The following is a 16992-nucleotide window of genomic DNA, read 5'->3' on the forward strand; positions in this document are numbered from 1 at the left end:
TCTTCTGTGCTTCTGTCTGTGTCTGTCCCTGTCGTACCGTAAAATTGTTCGTGGTGATGGTGATGATCTGATGGGTTTTTTTTTACATAGAGGATACGCGTCCGGTAACCGGACGTGGATAAGGCGTACGGCAATGACGTCATGGGGTTGCGGGAGCCTGGAACGCCTTTACCACAACAATACAATGACCAGCCATCGGTGTTCGTGGTGTAGTGGATAAGGTGCTCGGCTGATATGCAAGATGTCCAGGGTTCGAATCCCATTGATGACATTAACTTTTTGTCGAAGAGATTGCATTGAATACCATTTATTCTTAACTGTACATCTTTTATTAGAATTTTTGGCATTTATAATTTTTTATAGAGAAAGAATTTCACCTTAATTCGATTTTTTCACTATCAGCAAGTTTGGTTGGTTAGGTTAGGTTATGACAGTAATTGCCGGACGTCTAATCCACGTCCGGTTACCGGACGCGTATCCTCTGCCTTTTTTTTAAGTTGACTAGTTGATTGATAAACATGGCGGAATCCAAATTGCCCGCTGAGCGGGGTGGACTTTTGTCCAGTGTATTTTACGAAATAATATCCAGTCCACTTAATATTGGATTAGTTTTTGTTATAGCGTTTCTTGTCTACAAAATATTTAAGGTAAGGCAAGGTAATGATGACAACGTCACTCCAGCTGAAAAACCTCTTCCGAAGATGAAGAAAAGGGACTTTACTATCGAAGAACTGAGAAAATATGACGGCACTGGTGAAGACGGGAGAGTTCTGGTTGCAGTGAATGGAAAAGTGTTTGATGCTACTAGAGGAAAACGATTTTATGGGCCAGGTAAGTTAATAAATTCCCTTAATTATGGAATTCAATGTATTTCCAGTAACTTAGTTTATCAACCCTAACTTAGCCTAGCCTACTTGGTTTAATTGACTATGACTAGTCATTGCTCATCTTTACGAAATTAATTATTGCACGAACACTGACTGGCATATCAAAGGTCGTTTTCATTGCAAATAGGTGATTACATTACCAACACTTTTAGCCAGTGATAACCTACTTACACTGGTTTGTGGTTTCACCTAACTTAAGATACCTTAGGCTTATAAGTTTAAATGAAGTAGGCCTATCTGTGTTTGGATGTTATTAGACATAGACACAGGGTAAGAGCAAAATAAAATTCTTCTGCAGATGAATTATCTGTTGAATAAATATAAGCCGAATTATAAATGTCTCTTCAATGGGAGTTTTCTTGAGCGTTTTGTAACTATATGGGTAAGCTACATATATTTTTTTTTAAAGCTGCTGCTCAGTGTTCTTTAAGAATATATTTTTTAGGGATAAATTAAATGTTTTTTGTTGCTGAGCAGTGCTAGTAAACATGCACAACCCTTTTCGTTAGTCTAATAACATTCAAAGGCTCTCTAAGAGTTCAAGTTCTTATTTGTATACTATATTATGTTTTCACTAAGCTGAATGAATACATCGAAGTAACCTCTCTGAAAAGTCTGCAGTAAGTATATTGCTATAAGATAAGTTATTGCAGTTTTCCAGCTTAATGACTTTCTAACTTAAATCATGCACATTATTTCTACATTATAAATATTGGAAAATGTTTTATCCAGATGCTGTAAACCACTATTAATTTAACAAAATATGGACACGGCTCAAATGGGTACTGTGCCCTTATCTGCACTTGTACTATTTTGTATTGTATTACACAATCGAACATTTTTCCAAAGATTGAAAGCATGTATGACAATAATCTCATGAACCTATGATGATCTGCCTAGAATAATATGAATAATTGTAAGAGTTATTGTGATAAAAGGATTTTACACTGATTTCGTAATAGAACTTTATATTGCAACATATGACATGATACAAAAGAAATTCAATTTTAAAATCAGAAAATGACATTGGGAATACTTCTTTTGGACAGTTCAGTAACTCCCAATAAATGTGTGTTGTTTAAAATACAACTTTAAAATTAACAGCTGGTTTATTAAAACGTATTATCCACATGACCAAAATGTAAACAAATCTGTAGAGGCATCTTTAAAGGCTTCCGGGGCAGAGCCCTAAGCAAATTTACTTCGTTTTTCTTTTGAAAACGCATCTACAGACAAAGACCTTTCTTTGGACACCTCTACCAAGTTTCTACCCCCAGCCGTTCTCTCAAATTAGTGGAGACAAAGTTTCCAATTAAATATTTAGATTCCCCCATGTTAATCTTATGGGAGAAACCCCAACTTTGATGGAAGATCCTGCCCAAACTAATAAAGATATCAAAAAACACTTTGCAAAACTAGCCTACATATCAGGACAATTTTTTTGACACTTTAATCATCAAAATCAGTCCAAAAATGAGGGAGGAGTTCTGTTCACAAAAATCGGCTTAGCGTATTATATATATAGATTAGGCAGCAGACTAATAATGATTTATACATGTTTGTGTAGCCAATGAAGTAAAGAAACCAAAAAAAGTCATAAAGTTTATGGTAAAAATAATTTTTTATTTATAAATAAAATAATGTTTTTATATTTTAGCGATTTTGTGAAAAAAAATCATAGTATTTAGTGTAAAACTTTTGTACCAAATGTTTTTACTTCAAACCAACATAATCATCCTGTAGTGTATTCAATTACCTACATAAAAATGTATTGTTGGGTAACAATTTTTGTTTTTTTACGTGTTAGGGGCATAATAATATAATAAACGGAAAACCGCAAAATACAACCGCCAGAAAAATAAAACCTGTTATAAACACAATTTCACACTATTCAGTAAATATTCATGCATAATAAAATGCATGAAGATTACTGTTATACACACACACACACACACACACATTTCTCTTAACAATACAAAATAATAAATAATTTCGTAATAAATCGCGGATAAAACGAGAACGAAAACTCACCCGCAACAACACGCAATGGCGAATACAAGGCACTTTGTGCATGAGACCTTGACAGTAGTGACGCACTTTCGTCGTCTTCATGTGAGCAGGAAATAACCCTGAGCGCAGGGCTGCCACTATCACAAGCTACATTTCTTCCTCTTCAAAATGACATATTATATGACTAGTAATTATAACTTACACTGTATGTAATTTGTATTTTCCGAACTAGCGTTGGCTAGCGTTACGCTGGTTGGCCATTTGTTATAAATTTTGAAAACAGCTGTTTTCATAAAATCATACCTGTTGTGCAATCAATATTTCGTTCTAAATATCAATACGGTACCACAATGAAGATAAAATCAATGGCTATCCAGTGGTACCACGTCCACAACATCCCAAGACGAAAATTGCCCAAGCAGGGTAATGCCAAACAAATTGTTTTTTGACAGTTGCTATGTGTCAGCTGCAAAAGTCGTGCCACGCCAAAAATTCATTTGATTTATAATCGTCGTGACATTGTCATATACCTGCTACAGGGTTTGTTTGTATAATAAAATGAAAGTTCAGAATGTGATCTTTCGAACGGTAGCCTATATATATTGTTAACATCAGAGTTGATTATAAGCGGGTTTTCACCGTTAAACAAATTTCGGCCCATACTAGTTTATTACGCCGGTGGCCATTCTATGGCATCACGGCGAACGAGCGTATTACATTCTTACATTATTATTAGTAGCGTATTACATTATTATTAGTAGTGGGGAGAGAGCTGGTGTAGTGGTTAGAGCGCGGCACTTCCCTGAGGTCCCGGGTTCGATCCCCTCCAAGTCACCAATGGATTTTATCTAAGTGATAATGCTGCAACCCCTAGGTCTAGCCTGAAGTAATGTGAAGAACAATCCCAGGCTCGTGCCTAGTGTCCTAGGGGAAAAAAATTATTATTAGTAGTGTGTAATTTGTTGACAGGTGGGCCGTACGCAGCATTTGGAGGGAGGGATGCTTCCCGAGGTCTGGCGACATTCTCGGTGACTGGCGGCAGTGATACTTACGATGACCTCAGTGACCTCAGCCCTATGGAGATGGACTCTGTCAGAGAGTGGGAGATGCAGTTTACAGGTAAACACTGGACCTAGCCTAAGAGGAATTTCACTTTTATCTAAATAGCAATGTAAATCTGGGATTGGCAGGAGTTTTTACTTAGTACGTTATTATTTATCCAACCAACATTACTTACTTTTTTGTAGGCCTACTATTATTAGCTAACATGTTGTTTATGCTTTTTAATTGTGAAATTTTGTTTATATCTAGTATTGTACTTGTGCAGGGTGTATACCAACCGGGAAAACTGGGAAAATTCTTGAATCTGAAGAGACCCGGGAAAACCCGGGATTCTGTAAGAATCCAATCATTCAAATTTTTTCCAGTTGATTTGGATTGAGTTTTAGTGTATGGGCCTTTGGGCTTAGAGGAGAAAAACAGCATGTTTTTGTAAACCTGTCTAAAAAAAATTACTTTATTCTGCCGTTGTAATTTTGCAGAGAAGTACGATTATGTGGGTAGACTGTTGAAGCCAGGAGAGGCACCTAACAGCTATTCAGATGAGGAAGACGAGCCAAGTGCTACAGATGTAGCGGACAAGTCTAAAGACGACTAAAACAATGATGTGCGTGCAACTTTTAAGCTACTCTAGATATTCTAGACCTTATGCAGGTTTTATCACTAAATCTTGGAATAAACCACGGTGGTGGCTAGTTGTATCATTTTGTGTTGTGGAAATTCTATTAGGTAAGGGTCTTTTGTATAGACTAGTGTAAAAAACACATGCTGGGTCGATTTTCATCAGCAGTTACGTTACCTAAAGAAATAAACAAATAATATATTCCTAGTGTTAAATGTTTCAAGTTAAGTGTCAGGAGAATTTCTGTATGTCTGTAAAGTAAAGCCACCCACAGTAAAACAAATGTAAATGTGAATTGTGATCTTAAAACTTTCGATAAGTTTTAAAAATGGTACCATATCTTGGGTACTCTGAGTTGAAAATTATTATAAAAGATGAAGTCTATTAGAAGATGTATATTTTATGTATCATTTATCAGCCTGGCTCTATATTATATGTGTAATTATTTGTTGGCCTCATTCAATTCTATTAAATTTATGTTTTAAAGGTACAGTATATAGCGCTCTCTTTTAAATGATTTCTTTTTAATATTAAATGTTTGCAGTTTTGCAAACATATCTTATTATTGTTTTTTTTTTCAATGCACTCTTCAATATTTAATCATTTTTCTATAAATAAAAACTTAGCAGTTGCACATTCTAACAATTCTGTTTCGCTCTCCAAATTCCCTTAAGCGTTTGTTCTGCTAGTGATGCTAATGTTGGTACTATATTGAAACTTGTAAAATGAAAGTTACAGTGTAACCTATAACCTAACTCCTTGTATTATCTCAACTGCCAATGTCCGTTAATGCGGAAGACACACGTGTATGAAATCCGAGGACACCTGTATTCTGCCTTTAACATGTTATTGTCCCTTTGTACGTTGGTTTGGTTAATAACGGCAAAGGAGAAGAACCAAAGATTGGGTCACCAATTGTGAGACTGAAGAATAATACATAATTACGACCACAAAGTGTGTAGCTTATTTCAAGGATAATTCAAGCTCGAAACTGATGGTATCGCCAAAGATTATTTTGTCAATTGACTAACTAAAGAAGAGTTAAATCACATAATGAAGAAAACGGTTTTCTTTGTTTTTGTCAAGTCAATTGATATAGTGACAAACTTTTGTACCAAACCAGTGTGAATAAAACAAGTTTGATTTTTTTTTTATGTTTATATTTTTTTCAGTCTACAAGGCTTGCATAATTTAATGGGAACAGTCTTGAAATTTGCCTTAAGCTTACAGACCTAAATTTTATAAATGAATTTCTGATGATTTAACCCCTTAACAAGACCTGAAATCTAAACACATTTGAAGCTGTTTAAGACCTTTTAACCAAATGTTAGATTAAAATACAAAATAATTGATTGATACAATTAATTGTTAGTATTTAAAAAATTGAATTTAAATTTTGTATGTTTTACCACTTAAAGAAAGTGCAAAGTTGTTAAACTAAATATATCTATTTATTTTTATAAGCTGACTAAAGCTGCATAAATTCCTTTAGTTTGTATCTAACTTACTTTGGTAGGCCTATATCTACTATGGTCATATTTTACAAATCATAGCTTATATGACCTATAAAAATACTTTTTAAGATTCAAATAAATCTATTTTGCTGTTATAATTTATTTTTAAAATTTGGAAAATCCATTTGAGAAAAATATCATCTAGTTTTAGTTATAAAAAAGACTTTTAGGGCTACTTTAATTTGTGAGGGTATGGAGCATTCTCCTTTAGTAGTTACATGTCAATGTAGGCAGGCCTATAGCATAGTAGTAAGTTAATTCCAAATTTTAAATATTCAAGTTAGGGATTATTTTTGCAGTGAAGTATACAAATGTTTTCTAAATTGTAATGTATTTTCTTTAATATAATTTGATGATTTTCTTTGTTATTTTGTGATGATGACAAGGCTGATTAGAATAGAACAAGGTAATGCATTTCCAACAAATATCATGCATCTTATTGATTTTGTATAATGTATAATCAATTTTGTGTCCTCATTTAAAAATTTGTTTAAGTATTTTGATAAGCAAACATTTCATCCCTAAAAAATATTTTAACCCTTAAGCGCGCTAGTTTTTTTTACGCGGGAGCGCACAGGGGTGTCTAGTGGACCCCCAAATAAAAATGGGTATATAAAAAAAAGTTTTTGATATTTAGCTCTTTAAACTTAAGACATAATATCTATATTCTTTTTCTCATATAGTTACATACATTTTATGATCCTACCATATCCTTTAACTATTTTAAAAATAATAGTTTGAACCCTTAATTTTTTAATGATGAAATGTAATAATGGTGTTAGAGAGGACAATCGTAGTTAACAAGTTTTTATTGCAAACAAATATTATTTTCAATTTTACAAAAGTATAATACTTTTAAAAAACCACGGAAGCAGTAAATATTTCATGAATTAATACATTTACTGGTTTGTAGAAAATACTTAACAAAAAATAAAATAAATTAAATGTTTTACTTGGTAATGTTTGTTTTTCTTTAAAAATCCTCGCCCAGTAAATATAAAATAAAATTGGTAAATTTTAAGAAGTCCTTTTAAAAACACTTTACAAATATTTTACTTTTGTCTCTGGCACATTAGTTTTTTTAAGGTTTTACTTTAAATTTAGTCTTTGCGTCTTTTTTACCAAGGCAGACGGTACACCGCGCCTTTTACCTGGGAGGCTAGATCAGTGGACGCATTGGTTGGACATTTCCATCCAATTGTTTTACAGATACTAAGTTTTTTGGCAAACTTTCAATACTATCAAAATTATAAATAATAAATTAAAAAAGTTATTAATATTAATTATGATAATAAAACTGAAACACCACTACGCGCACGGGAGTACATTAGACCCCCAATGAACACACTACTGGTAACACAAGCATGCGCGTGGGCAAGGCCACACTAAAAAAACAGGCCGTAATGCTCGTCAAGCATGACGTCAGGATAGAAGACGGCAATGACGTAATTAAGGTTATATTTTTGTTTTCGATGAAAAGATTAAAACAAGCAGCTGATCACAAACGGCAAACATTACGTCATTGCCGTCTTCTATCACGACGTCGTGCTAGACGAGCATTACGGCCTGTTTTTTTAGTGTGGCCTTGGCGTGGGGGTATGCCAGACCCAGGGTGGTGATAACAGGTCAATGACTCAGTCAAGACTAACAACCCTGCGGCCAGATGATAGCATATGCTATTTTAGGAAGCTACTGTTATGCTCACTAGGGTTGCCACCATACTTGTAAAATTATGACAAAACTACCACACGTGGGGATATGTCATACCCCCGTGCGCACGTTTAAGGGTTAAATAAAAAAACTTATTTGAAAAACAAAGTAGAGATAACTTGAGTGTTTGATTTATTTTTAATCCTACTAAAATGTGCACTTATAAGGTTATTTTAGACATAAATATATACTTATAGGTTAATGTAAAATCCTGTTTTTCTAGCCTATTTTATGTTAGAAGGTTATGGTGTTTTCCTACTTTTTTACCACATAGTTATAATATTCTTTAGAAATTTCAAAATAATTGATAAATGCATTGTACTTATGTACAGCCTGTTTTTATGTAAAGTAAATAAATGTATTGTTGTGTAAGGCCAAGGTGTTTGTTTTCTCATTTCTACCATGTCTTACTCTAAGCATTGTCAATTTGCCTTATTTTTTTGTGTGCACTGACATTTTTAAGTACATTCTGAATGTAAATCAAGTTGAATCCTTAATAGATGAGTGAACGAAGTGAACGAATCTATGTATCGTATATAGCGGAGTCGGAGAAAAGTTGTCCGCTGGAGTATGTGTGTGTGTGTGTTCGCACCTAAAACTCAAGAACCGTTGCACTTATAGCGTTCAAATTTTGCACAAATAGTCTTGACACCAGTGTAAAGACACCATTAAAATTCTAGACGATTCCGCTCATTAGTAATTATAAAATACTTAAAAAACATTTTTAAATTTGTCCCATAAGAATAACATTAGGAGCTACCTTCTTCTTCTTTTTATTTGTTTACGTTTTGCGACCAACAATTTTGTTGTCTACTTAAGACAGAGAGAACGACTTTTACTCTAAGCTCTTTCATTCATGGAGTAAACAGTTTGGCGTCTATGAATATATATCATTATAATTTCACAGCTTTCAGAATAATGTTATTTAAGCTAATTAAATCTCACAACTTTCATAATAAAAAATTGAACTTAACAATATTAGTCGGCAGTTATATACCGTTTATGTTCAGTATTAAAATTTCGCCTTTTAATTAATTTTAAACAAAGCAGCTTTTTACATTATTCAATTTAATGTTGGCATTGAATATTAAATATTCAAAAATATTGGTATATTTTTATACTAAAATGCTATGCGAAGGGGGGGGGAACAGGTCCCCGACGTAGAGAGTAGTAAAGAAAGCGGAAAGGTGAGCAGTGAAAAGAAAGGAGTACGGAAACCCTTTATGACTGTTAAATTAACGTATCTGTAATACTTAAATGCTATGGAAAGATAGGGAAACAGGTCTACGATGTAGGAAGTAGTGAAGGAAATAGTGAAGGAAGTAGTCAAGGCGAGCGCTGCGGAGTGTGGGGGGCCTTTATGACAGTTAGAATAATGTATCTGCAATTCTAAAAATGCTATGGGAAGGGAGAGAAACAGGTCCACGATGTAGGAAGTGGTGAAGGAAGTAGTCAAAGTGAGCAGTCCGGAGTGTGGGAAGCCTTTGTGACAATTAGAATAATGTATCTGCAATTCTAAAAATGCTATGGGAAGGGAGAGAAACAGGTCCACGATGTAGGAAGTGGTGAAGGAAGTAGTCAAAGTGAGCAGTCCGGAGTGTGGGAAGCCTTTGTGACAATTAGAATAATGTATCTGCAATTCTAAAAATGCTATGGGAAGGGAGGGAAACAGGTTCACGACACTTAGGAAGTGGTGAAGGAAGTAGTCAAGGCGAGCATTCCGGAGTGTGGGAACCCTTTGTGGCAGTTAGATTAATGTATCTACCATAATAAAATGCTATAGGAAGGGAGGGAAACAGGTCCACGACGTAAGAAGCGGTAAAGGAAGTAGTCAAGGCGAGCAGTCCGGAGTGTAGAAACCCTTTGTGGCAGTTAGATTGATATAACTGCAATTCTAAATTCCAATAGGAAGGGAAGGAAACAGGTCCACGACGTCGGAAGCGGTGATGGAAGTAGTCAAGGCGAGCAGTCCGGAGTGTAGAAACCCTTTGTGACAGTTATATTAATATACCTGCAATACTAAAATGCTATAGAAAGGGAGGGAAAGAGGTCCACGACGAAGGAAGTGGTAATGGAAGTAGTCGAGGTGAGCATTCTGGAGTGTAGAAACCCTTTGTGACAGTTAGATTAGTGTAACTGCAATTCTAAAATGCTGGGGGAAGGGAGGGAAACAGGTCCATGACGTAGGAAGCGGTGATGGAAGTAGTCAAGGCGAGCAGTCCGGAGTGTAGAAACCCTTTGTGACAGTTAGATTAATATACATGCAATACTAAAATGCTATAGGAAGGGAGGGAAACAGGTCCACGACGTTGGAAGTGGTAATGGAAGTAGTCGAGGTGAGCATTCTGGAGTGTAGAAACCCTTTGTGACAGTTAGATTAGTGTAACTGCAATTCGAAAATGCTATGGGAAGGGAAGGAAACAGGTCCACGACGAAGGAAGCGGTGATGGAAGTAGTCAAGGCGAGCAGTCCGGAGAGTAGAAACCCTTTGTGACAGTTAGATTAATATACCTGCAATACTAAAATGCTATAGGAAGGGAGGGAAACAGGTCCACGACGTAGGAAGTGGTGAAGGAAGTAGTCAATGTGAACAGTCCGGAGTGTCGGAAGCCTTTGTGACAATTAGAATAATGTATCTGCAATTCTAAAAATCCTATGGGAAGGGAGGGAAACAGGTTCACGACACTTAGGAAGTAGTGAAGGAAGTAGTCAAGGCGAGCATTCCGGAGTGTGGGAACCCTTTGTGGCAGTTAGATTAATGTATCTGCCATAATGAAATGCTATAGGAAGGGAGGGAAACAGGTCCACGACGTAGGAAGCGGTGATGGAAGTAGTCAAGGCGAGCAGTCCGGAGTGTAGAAACCCTTTGTGACAGTTAGTTTAATATATCTGCAATACTAAAATGCTATTGGAAGGGAGGGAAACAGGTCCACGACGTAGGAAGTGGTAATAGAAGTAGTCGAGGCGAGCATTCTGGAGTGTAAAAACCCTTTGTGATAGTTAGATTAATGTAACTGCAATTCTAAAATGCTATGGGAAGGGAGGGAAACAGATCCACGACGTAGGAAGTGGTGAAGGGAGTAGTCGAGGCGAGGAGTCCGGAGTGTGGGAACCCTTTGTGACAGTTAAATTAATCTATTTGAAATTCTAAAATGCTGTAGGAAGGGAGGGAAATAGGTCCACGACGTAGGAAGTGGAGAAGGATGTAGTCAAGGTGAACAGTCCGGAGTGTGGGAACCCTTTGTGAAAGTTAAATTAATCTATTTGAAATTCTAAAATGCTGTAGGAAGGGAGGGAAATAGGTCCACGACGTAGGAAGTGGTGAAGGATGTAGTCAAGGTGAACAGTCCGGAGTGTGGGAACCCTTTGTGAAAGTTAAATTAATCTATTTGAAATTCTAAAATGCTATAGGAAGGGAGGGAAACAGGTCTACGACGTAGGAAGTGGTGAAGGAAATAGTTGAGGCGAGCATTCCGGAGTGTAGAAACCCTTTGTGATAATTAGAATAATGTACAGTATCTGCAATTCTAAAAATGCTATGGGAAGGGAGGGAAACAGGTCCACGACGTAGGAAGTGGTGAAGGATGTAGTCAAGGTGAACAGTCCGGAGTGTGGGAACCCTTTGTGAAAGTTAAATTAATCTATTTGAAATTCTAAAATGCTATAGGAAGGGAGGGAAACAGGTCTACGACGTAGGAAGTGGTGAAGGAAATAGTTGAGGCGAGCATTCCGGAGTGTAGAAACCCTTTGTGATAATTAGAATAATGTACAGTATCTGCAATTCTAAAAATGCTATGGGAAGGGAGGGAAACAGGTCCACGACGTAGGAAGTGGTGAAGGGAGTAGTCGAGGCGAGGAGTCCGGAGTGTGGGAACCCTTTGTGACAGTTAGATTAATGTATCTGCAATAATAAAATGCTATGAGAAGAGAGGGAAACAGGTCCACGACGTAGGAAGTGGTAAAGGAAGTAGTCAAGGTGAACAGTCCAGAGTGTGGGAACTCTTTGTGACAGTTAGATTAACGTATCTGCAATAATAAAATGCTATGAGAAGAGAGGGAAACAGGAAATACGTTACGTATATTACCAATGACTTTGGTTAATTAATGGACGAGAAGTTAGGATTGTTGTTGACTGAGATTTGGTTTTTTTAAGAGGTTGGTCCAGCCTCTTTTAACCTCGCCCGTGCGTGGATCGTTTACAGCAAAGCAATTGGTGAGCCGGTACAGTACAAAGGTGAACTGTACTGATATAATTTAGTGGCACTGACCAGGATCCGAACTCACGACATCGCTGCCTTGGGCCCGAAGTTCGCGTGACGCTACCGACTTGAGTCACCAACTCACCATTATTTGCCCCGACTCATGGGTCGATTTGCCCATACAAATAACATTATTGTGTACACCAGTACGCCGGTAAGTGTGCTAGGTGTGGGTAAACTCTTTCATTATTGCGCTCATGTTCACTCATCCTGTTACGTGCAGAATAAGCGTACTACTAGTTGATACAGAAAGCTTTGACAATTTTATATCTGAGACTGCTGTAAAATAAAATGTTGTATTGGTAGCAGAGTGGTTTTAGTGCTTGCCTTCAAATCTGAAGGTCTCTGGTTCGATTCCAAGAAAGATTGTTACCTAACCCAGATGCCATTTGTCATTGGGCTATGAATCAATGATGTTATCTATCTAACAAATACCCGTGCCGCAGCAAACCTGCAGAGTAAGCAAATTTCCTTATTGGAATTTTTACTGAAATATTTCCTAATAAATGTCATATTTCTTCCCTATTTCAATAACATCAGGTTAACGAGTACTTAGGCTTGCTGTTACAGGGATGGTATTAAAGTGTTTTTGTAGTTCAATGTTAATAGTGTAGTATGAAATGTCATTAGATAATTTACTAAATAATTGTACTGAATTCATGAAAGGGTATTTGTATTTAAACAAAAACTCATAGTGGGGTCGTATAGCTGCATATAGTGGCAGAATATTTCAGTTCTGGCAGACAGGCTGCAATTTTAGGTGGTTATAGTATACAAGTTTCTGAACCTAAAACCGCCCAAACCCCAATTTTTAAGGACCTCGGTCGTCCGTAATGACGTCATCAAAATGGCGGCCGTAAGAGGATGCTGGGTCCCCATGAATTGGCTATAACGACCGAATGCCTGAACCGATTTTCATGAAATTTGGCACACAAGTCAAGCACTTTACATTATCACGGCCTGGGTTGAAAATGGTCAAGTTTCATCAAGTCATTTCAAAATGGCGGCTGATCAAAACTATAAAAAATTATGAGGAAAATAATTGTGAATTGTTTTATACAGGGAGAGTTTTAAAAGAGTTCCCCCCTACTTTTTATACATTTCTTAAGATATCAACTTTGAACCATGTCAGATCATTGTAGAATAGCAAGAACTTCATTTTGACTGGGTTTACATTTTTGGCCGCCATTTTGGAAAAAAGGTTTTTTTTTCAAATGTAAAGATAGGGTTGTGACCCACCGTTTCAAACAAAACCTTTACGCTGAATACGATGCTGCAATCCGTTTAAAAAAATTTTGATCCATTCTAAAGTTATGAGAACTTTTTATAACTTTATTTTTAGTCCATTATAACATTGTGCATTTACAAACTAAGGCCATAATCTCAAAATAGTGCTAGATAAAGATAAGTGGACACCACCATTCATTGTTGACATATTTTAACTCGGTTATGACGGATTTATTTTTTTCAGCCGCCATCTTGGATCCGCCATTTTGAAATTATTTTAAATATGAAGGTGGTGTTGTGACCCATCATTTTGAACTACTTTTTTATGTTGAATTCAATGCCGCAATCCGTTTTTCATTGTCATGTTTGGTTTTTGAAATATTGACATTTAAAAAAAAATAATTGTTATATTTTATCAAGAAAGCTTGATAACAAAAAACGGATACAATAAAAACTAGTCGAAATGAAGTAATCGCTACTCTACAATTATCTGACGTGGTTCGGAGTTGATATCTTAAGAAAAGTATAAAAAAGTAGGGGGGGAACTCATTTAAAACTCACCCTGTATAAAACAATTCACAATTATTTTCCTCATAATTTTTTTAGTTTTGAATGGCCGCCATTTTGAAATGACTTGATGAAACTTGACCATTTTCAACCCAGGCCAACATAATGTATTCAAGCACTTGTGTGCCAAATTTCATGAAAATCGGTTCAGGCATTCGGTCGTTATAGCCAATTCATGGGGACCCAGCATCCTCTTACGGCCGCCATTTTGATGACGTCATTACGGACGACCGAGGTCCTTAAAAATTGGGGTCTGGGCGGTTTTAGGTTCAGAAACTTGTATACTATAACCACCTAAAATTGCAGCCTGTCTGCCAGAACTGAAATATTTTCCTGCTACCCAACCTGACTATCAATCAAAATATAAAACAATAGCACAAAACCTTTGTTGAACAATTACCATATGTTATTAACATATAACCTAGTGTCATCCCTCATTCACAAGTCAAAATTATTTGGTTTTCTTCTAATCGTCTTACAACAGGAGCTGAGTCATTGTTATGTCCTTCTGACCTGGACGATTGACCTTTATTCAAATCAAATCAAACTTTATTGTCACAAAACGTTTATACATAGCATAGCTACAAAACAGGTGGAGGTGACATTGACAAATTATAATAAGTACATAGTTGGTCATTTTACATTCTATAGTTATAAATTAAATAAAAATAAAACTGACTTTTATTTAAAAATAGTTCACAACAAATACTCATTAATATGGTAGTAGTTTTTTTCTCTATTTAACATTTTGATAAATTCTTTTTAAATGACATTGTATTGGCTATATTTTTTAAACCTAGTGGTAACTTATTGTACAGCTTTTTTCCTATGTATGTTGGTGTCTTTTCAATGAAACGCAGACAATGGATCGGTAATTGAAAATTATTTTTAAACCTTGTGTTGTATCTGTGGTCAAAATTTGATCATTTAATAAATTTACATTGTTTGTACCATTACTAAGGTTTTGAATATGTATAAATTTGGAACAGTTAAGATATTTAATTCCTTGAACAACGAGTTACAAGATTTCCTAAAATATGAAAATGTCATTATTCTTAGGGCCGGTACACACACACACCGACTTTTGTCGTGCCCCTGTGCCACTCAAGAAATGGTATATCTGCACGACAAGTAGAGGAACAAAGTAGGCTATGGAAGTCGCATGGGGGTGTACACACTAGTGCAACAGCAGTCGTGGAGGTGTCAAAGTCGTGGACGACAAATTTTTAGTCGCGCCCTACACCGACTGGGGGTCCGACAGGCAAGTCGTGTCGTATGGGCTCACGACTTTTTTGAGTCGTAGCGGGACATGGCGTTATACGGCTGTCGCGTCGGTGTGCACACTAGTGCGTCTTGGGACACGACTGCGGGGCGCCACGCTGGGAATCTCAGACCCTGCCCCGCCAGTCTGCATTGCAATCTGGCAGAGGAATGTCGGTGCGATGGATAGTGTCGTAGAAGAACAAGCCGGGAATGAATCTGAGGTACAGCAGATTGATGGAATGCAGCTTTCTGTGCAGAAGAAATGTGGTGTCACGAGAAAACAAAAGGGCTTGGAAGAGTCAGAATGCATTCAAAAACTCGTTGACAATTTGAACACTGACGATTTCATAAGTACCAATGAAGAGCATCCCGCGCTTTGGAACTCCAGTATTCCCGATTACAGTGATAATGTGATTAAAGAGAATGCGTGGTCTAATGTGTGTCTAAAGGTGGATGCAGAGTTTGAAAACGGAAAAGGAACAGACAAAAATCTGTTATTTAAGTACACTCTTTTTAAATTATATACCCTTCGAAGAACGAAATTGTGCGATTACTCCGGGGACACCGAAATCAGAATTTTACTTAAGTTAAATGATAAATAATTTGTAATCAGATCAATTAATGAAATCAATGTTTAGAGTCGACCGTGACCTTATTTTTTATGCAACATTGGTCTTCCATGATATAGAATATAATATTTTCACAATAAAAATCACATTATCTTTCGTGTGGTACCTAATCGTGAATCTATAATATTAAAAAATCTTAATCTTGCGCCACGGGCGAATGACCTTCGACGGGACTCGAATGTTTAGTTTCCACCCTTAATCGTAGGAGTGAAATTATTATGTAGTGTGGTAGCCTAAGTGTAAGTCGTTATACGAGATTACTTTGTTATTTGACTTTGTTGATTACATACTTTTTATTTGTTGTTTTGTAATCTATAAAAATAAAATTAGAGTTTTGTCTTTACATTGCTTGGAATTAAAAATGAATTTGATATTTTTATGTTGTTAATGTTATAAAAGGCCGAAACAGGTCTTATCTAAATTATTGTCTGTCTGTGTGTCCGTCTGTTACGCTAATTGACATGTCTTTGTGGCACTACTCCTAAAAAACGGGAGCACCTATCATGTTGAAACAATTTGTTTGTATTTTCTGTACGTATGAGAAAGTTTTTAGCTATTTAAAACTAGTCTACGACACTTAATTGTTAAATTACAAGCGTTCAAAAACCAACTTTTTTGCGATTTTAGACATTTTCCAAGATGTTATCATGGCAACGGTTGTGAGAGTTTACGTCAAGTATTATTAAATTTATGTACTCCAAAATAGGTGAATGATTGTCATTTTCAAATAGTTCAACAACCAGTTTTTTTCCAGTTTGCCATTGTCATTGGAGGGTTGTCTTATAGTTAGAAGGCGTTCTAATTTATTGGAGGTTCTAGGAGCGGGTAAAAAATTGTATGGCTTTAATTCTTTGTTTAATAGGTTATATAATCGGTGGCCATATTCGATTGGAATGTACTTAAGGGTCTGTTGGTTCGAGTTTAGATGTTTGTTTATGTTTTTATTTCAATGTTTTTTAACCAATCTATCAACCATTCTACTTTCATATCCATTGGAGGTTGCAATATACTTTATGGTGTCTTAATTCTTTTTCATAGTTTGTAGGTGATAATGGCACATTCAAGAGGCGGTGAACCATGCTATTATAAGCCGCTGTTTTGTGGCTTTGGGGATGGTATGAGGAAGCGTGTATCGTCTAAGAGGTTGTGGTAGGCTTTCTGAAAATGTCGAACTCAAAACTGTTAAATGCTAGTCAAGCGAAAATTGCCAGCCAGTACGAAAATGTCAAGTTAAAACTTGCATAT

General features: G+C 36.2%; 1 protein-coding gene across 1 annotated transcript; it reads left to right on the forward strand.

The window, feature by feature from the left end:
* Window positions 1–504: 504 nt before the first annotated feature.
* Window positions 505–8180, forward strand: LOC128989746 (membrane-associated progesterone receptor component 1-like). Its single transcript, XM_054411779.1, has 3 exons — window positions 505–831; window positions 3867–4016; window positions 4439–8180. The coding sequence occupies exons 1-3, from the start codon at window positions 519–521 to the stop codon at window positions 4552–4554; spliced, it is 579 nt and encodes a 192-aa protein (XP_054267754.1). The 5' UTR covers window positions 505–518; the 3' UTR covers window positions 4555–8180.
* Window positions 8181–16992: the final 8812 nt, after the last annotated feature.

The sequence above is a fragment of the Macrosteles quadrilineatus genome, unplaced genomic scaffold, assembly GCF_028750875.1.
Source record: "Macrosteles quadrilineatus isolate MER2022 unplaced genomic scaffold, UCM_ALF_1.0 Scaffold_3__2_contigs__length_128488019, whole genome shotgun sequence".
Lineage (NCBI taxonomy): Eukaryota > Metazoa > Arthropoda > Insecta > Hemiptera > Cicadellidae > Macrosteles > Macrosteles quadrilineatus.